At 32.5% G+C, this 5398-nt stretch overlaps 1 protein-coding gene across 1 annotated transcript; it reads left to right on the top strand.

Moving 5' to 3' along the window:
* The first annotated feature begins 1107 nt into the window (after positions 1 to 1107).
* Positions 1108 to 4157, top strand: LOC141485283 (52 kDa repressor of the inhibitor of the protein kinase-like). The gene is made up of 4 exons (XM_074181681.1): positions 1108 to 1196; positions 3338 to 3435; positions 3584 to 3667; positions 3833 to 4157. The coding sequence occupies exons 1-4, from the start codon at positions 1108 to 1110 to the stop codon at positions 3895 to 3897; spliced, it is 336 nt and encodes a 111-aa protein (XP_074037782.1). The 3' UTR covers positions 3898 to 4157.
* Positions 4158 to 5398: the final 1241 nt, after the last annotated feature.

The raw sequence follows: 5398 nt of genomic DNA, 5'->3' as shown, positions 1-5398 counted from the left end.
ATTAACGTTATCATTATTATTTCTGCTTTGATAATTATTCATTTCAAATAATGGTGGACGAGCGGGTTTGATGTCGTCGAGTAGAACTACATTTTTATCAAGACTCGTTGCTTCGATCGACTTTCCACACGAGTACTTTTATTCATAAAATTGTCCAAGTAACCTTATTTTGTTGAAAAATATCTGTCATTTCAAAGTTTTGGGGTGTGGACCATCGGGGTAGTCCATTCCTGACTTTGTAGCAAAACAACTGACTCCTGCATGAAAGCTCATCGAAGGAATTCATTTGTTTAGTCTATTACCAAAATTTGGATGATTTTGAATATCACTTGAAAAGTTATCAAAGAAAAACATTTTTCATTTTGTAGCTTCGAGGGCCCGTTATTTGGTAACGAAGGATTTTAGGAAAAAAAGTTATATGAAGTACTGGTGATATTTTGACCCCATCTATACATTCCCGAGAGGAAAAGAGGAAGTCCAGGGACACCCTGTATATAGTATACTGTGCCTATGCTGTGATACCGTTCTTCAAATACCGATCCATCTCTATCGTCAACCACATTCAGCGGTAACCAGTAAAGTAGCTTTAACTACTGGAAGCTGATGGACGCAAGCATTTTGTTTCTAGTTTTAACACAATTTACTGTAGTTTTGACATTTCCAATTATTAGTTACTTATGCCACAGATTGCAGTTTTGTATTATACTTGAAACACATTTGACAGTTTTATCCGAGAATACCTACCGCAGAGAAGCGACAAAGACGGCCATTTTGTGTTCCTTTTTCGTAGACGCTTGCGTCGACTTGGTTGTCCACGTCATTCTCGGGATTAGTTGTCTCCATTAGTCTGTGAGCACTGAGCAAACATAATGAGGTAGGTAGTTAATTACAAAAGGTACCTACCTAGCTCTGTATACATTAAAATTATGCTATTTAAGGCAGAGTTTTCAGGAGATAATTAGTTTTGAAGAATCCATCGTGAGAGAAACAGTAGTTGTGTGTTTTTGAATCGACACTAGTGACAATCTTCGAGTGAGATTCTACGAGTTAAACTAATATCAACATAAAACTAGATTTTGTATGTATTTATAAGAAGTGAAAATCGAAATGCCTGGTTACTATTGTGTTTTCCGCGGTTGTTCAGCTAGAACCGGTAAAGGAACGAGTATTTTCAGATTTCCCCAAGACTGTGAAAGGTAAATATTTTTATACATCTTGGGAAATATATTTGGGAAATGTATATCTGAACTGATAGTAATGAGAAATAATTAAATTTGCTATATTTTGAAAGTAAATTACTGACTATTTTCAAAGTTCGATTTTCGAAATATGTGACGATGAATGGGAATCTTGAATATACTTTCAATTAAATAAAAAAATCTTTCCTTTCTCCAGTATTCAAAAGTGGAAACAGAAATGACATTCAGAATTACAGGGGTATCTCGAAAATTTCTTGTATTCCCAAAGTATTTGAATCTTTAATTACGGATGAAATATTCAATAATTTCAAACACGTCATAATAGATGAACAACATGGATTCTACAAAGGAAGGTCTACTGCCACCAATTTGGCTGTCTATCAAAACTTCATCACAAATAAGCTTGAGCAAGGGTTCCAAGTTGATGTTATCTGCACGGACCTTGCATTAATTACTACTATTAATTTTAAAACTTAATAATCTTGGAATAACGGGCAGATACTTGAAATTTATTGAATCCTACCTTTCCGGTAGATCGCAGAATGTGAGGATAGCTGACAGTGTGTCAGAAACAATTCATGTAACTTCAGGAGTTCCGCAAGGTTCGCACATTGGTCCTATATTATTTCTACTCTTTATTAATGATGTTAAATCAGTGTTTAAACACTGTAATATCTCTCTGTATGCGGACGACCTTAAATTTTTCAAAACAGTGCAATCTACCAATGATATTGAATGTATACAGAATGACCTAGATAGCTTTTGTACCTACTGTAATACTAATTGTCTAAAAGTTAACATTAAGAAATGTAATGTGTTGAGATTTTATAGAATGAGACATCCTATCATTGGAAACTACTCCATTAATGATGCAACTCTTCAAACTATCAAAAGCTTATGCGATTTGGGAATTACTTTCGATAAAGATCTAAGCTTTATTGATCATATCAATAATATCTGTAATAAAGCATTCAGAATGCTCGGATTCATCAAAAGGAATACCCGGCATATTACAGAATATGATGCTATAAAGACATTATACTTTTCACTGGTTCGGAGTATTTTGGAATATAATAGTGTAATTTGGTGTCCTCTTTATTCTTGTCACAAAGAGAGGCTTGAAAAAGTGCAAAATCGCTTTTCTAAATATATAATTTGGAAACTTGGCCTACCCTACTATGGATTTACCTCGCAAATGAGGCTGTCGGTATTAGATTTATTATCACTTGAGGACAGACGTAAACTTGCAATGGTTCTATTCCTTCATAAAATAATAAACTTCCACTACAATTGTTCAGCTATTTTAGATGACCTTTGCCTTTCTGTTAACTCAAGATCTTTAAGAAGCAATCGCATTTTTTCATTTGGGTTGCGATTTCACAGGACTAACTATGGCTCAATGGCAATAAGTTGTAGGCTTCAAAAAAATTTCAATACATACTTTTCAGAACTTGATCTTTTTCATTTGTCATATTTAAAATTCAAAAAAATGGCAATTAGACGACTTCATCAAGAGATTGTTTATTAAACTTCTGAATATTCGTTTATTATTTCTTTTAATAATCATAACTTATTCTAGTATTCGTACATGTCTTTTTTTTGAATTTGAACTTAATGCACTATTTGACAAATGAAAATGCATACCTTTATTTAATATGAAGTAATAACTTGACTCTAGGGTTTGTTTGCACATTGATGTAATATTTGGGACTTTGTTACAATTCTGTAATGTACTTGACATAGTTACGTTTTAGTTTTATAATTAAATTATTCATTAGTGTTGAATGTCTTTAAGCTTATTTTTGTCTTTTTAATATTTTTTTTTATGTTCCATTTGGTATTTTATTAATAGTTTGTGGTGTATAGGACTGATAAAAAATAGATAGGTTTATTTATTTTTAAGCAATTATAATAGTTATATTATGGATTTTACTTGTTGGGTTCATAACTGAACTCTAATGCTTGACTGGTTTCAACAATTGAAACTTTCTTGACGTACCATTTGGGATTTTATAATAATTCTGTAGTGTACTTGACCGATAAATAAATAAATAAATAATTAAAATTAAATAGATATGTTTATAAATGAAAAATACAAAAAAACAACTTCAATACTGATATATTATTTCTTCCTACAGGGCAAAAGTTTGGTTGGAAGCTTGCAGAAGGCACGATTTACTACCAAAAATCGATTCACTTCACAAAAACTACAGAATTTGTGAGCGTCATTTTGAAAGTAGGTACATATCAAAGGGAACTGTGAAAAATACATTATACCTGTAGCAGTACCGACAATATTTCCACCCATTTTAAAAACCGGAAAAGACCAATCTCAAGTACCTAATGGATTTATTATGGAAATTGAGACTTAATCCTTTTTTCAGATATCACAATTGTTCCACCCTCAAAGTGTTCTTTTGTGAAAAACGCAAATGATGAAATGCCTTCATTCTACTTGACCGTAGATGGTAAGTTTATTTTTAATTTTAGTAAGTGGTTACACCATTTGAATTTCATATTTTTAGATATTATGTAAATTACACCTTGTAATGAGCACTCTCTTATTCAGGTTTCTTTCTTGACCAAAAATTCGATTTTTCTGAGTAGATAAGCAGATTTTTTTTTTGTTAAAGGTCCAAGTACTTTTCGAGAAGTTGGTTTGCAGAATGTTTCAACCTGCAGTGTAAATGTGGAATGAGAAGAAAGAATTTCACCACCTCTACTTTCGCCATCTACTTTCACTCAAACTGAGTTGAAATTAAGCAGCAATACTCCACGAAAACGAAGATTGCGAAGTAAATTGAAAATTTTACGGTGGGAGAAAATCAAAAAGGAATCTAAGGCGACAACCGGTTTATCAGTGAATACGTTTTTAAAAGGGTGTGATGCGTTTCTTGAGAATCCTTTATCGGAAGTGATAAAATCGCATGTTGTACAAAAGAACAAGAAACCTATATCTCACAGATGTTCTTCAGAAGTGAAGCAGTTTGCTTTGATCAACTACTTTTCAAGTTCTAGGAATTATAGACATCTTAGCAAGTTATTGACTCTTCCAACAAAACGATGTTTGCAAAGGATGACCCAAAAAATATCAAGTAGGCCGGGCTTGCAAAATTCAGCAATATTCAAGGCACTTGAAATTAAAATTAAAACAATGCTCGAATAGGATAAGCGATGTATGATATCTATAGATGAGATGGCTTTAAAATCCAATCTTTTTTTTGATACAGGATGTAATGAAATTATTGGTTTCGAAGATATTGGAGAGGCAAATAAGAGGAATTTCATATGTAGAAATGTTCTCGTTATTATGGCTAGAGGACTTTATTCTCCCTGGAAGCAACTGATTGCTTTTTTTTTCATTGAATCACAGCTACCAGCAAAAAATCTACGTGATATTTTGGATAAGTGCATTTCTAAATTATTCAATATAGGTCGTGAGTGACATAGGCTCTAACTTTTATGAATTGTCAAAGTTATTCGGGGTCACTTTAGAAGAATCTAAATTTGAGCTCGGTGGTAAAAAACTTGTTTATATTTTTGATCCAAGTCATTTGATAAAAGCCACCAGAAACAATTTTTTGAAACATTCATTTCATTATGAAGGTGAAAGTACATCTTAGTTTTTTGTGCGCTCTTTTTATGAGCAAGACATAGGGCAATTTTATAGATTTGCACCAAATCTTACCAAATCACATATCACTCCAAACAATTTTGAAAAAATGAAAGTGAGTCTAGCAACACAAGTTCTAAGCCGTACAGTTGCCAGTGAAATGAATGCATTCTTGGCAATGAACTTACTTCCTGCTTCTTCTTTTGGTACAATTCAAGTAATAGAGACATTCAATAATCTTTTTGATTTGTTGAATTCCTGTTCTTTACGACATCCCTATAAATACAAAAACGTTTTTGAAGCTGCGAAATTCCAATTAGATTTTTTTGAAGAGGCTCTAACGTTTTTGAAAAATCTTGAAATTTTCAATTCAGAGGACAAAAATGTCACAAATCGAGTCAAATTTAGAAAATGCTGGATTATTTCCATTAATAGTGTAATTAAAAACGAGACGACTTAATTCAGATTGTCTTGAACATTTTTTTTAGTGCTGTAAGACAACAATGCAGAAATAATGTTAATCCGACCCCCATACAATAACAAAGGGCATTCCGGAAGTTGTTTTGCCAAAAATATTTTCATTCCA

This window comes from Leptinotarsa decemlineata, unplaced genomic scaffold (genome assembly GCF_025532065.1).
Source record: "Leptinotarsa decemlineata unplaced genomic scaffold, Ldec_3_MD MMD2_tig00026314_RagTag_RagTag, whole genome shotgun sequence".
NCBI lineage: Eukaryota > Metazoa > Arthropoda > Insecta > Coleoptera > Chrysomelidae > Leptinotarsa > Leptinotarsa decemlineata.
Note: the sequence above shows the minus strand (reverse complement) of the source record. Positions and strands in the feature narration are given on the sequence as shown.

Excerpts from the sequence above, each read along its gene's own strand:
- LOC141485283 (XM_074181681.1), top strand. The coding sequence starts at position 1,108 with ATGCCTGGTTACTATTGTGTTTTCCGCGGTTGTTCAGCTAGAACCGGT. Across the intron at positions 1,197-3,337 it reads TTTCCCCAAGACTGTGAAAG|GGCAAAAGTTTGGTTGGAAG; the intron begins GTAAATATTTTT and ends TTCTTCCTACAG. Across the intron at positions 3,436-3,583 it reads TTGTGAGCGTCATTTTGAAA|ATATCACAATTGTTCCACCC; the intron begins GTAGGTACATAT and ends TCCTTTTTTCAG.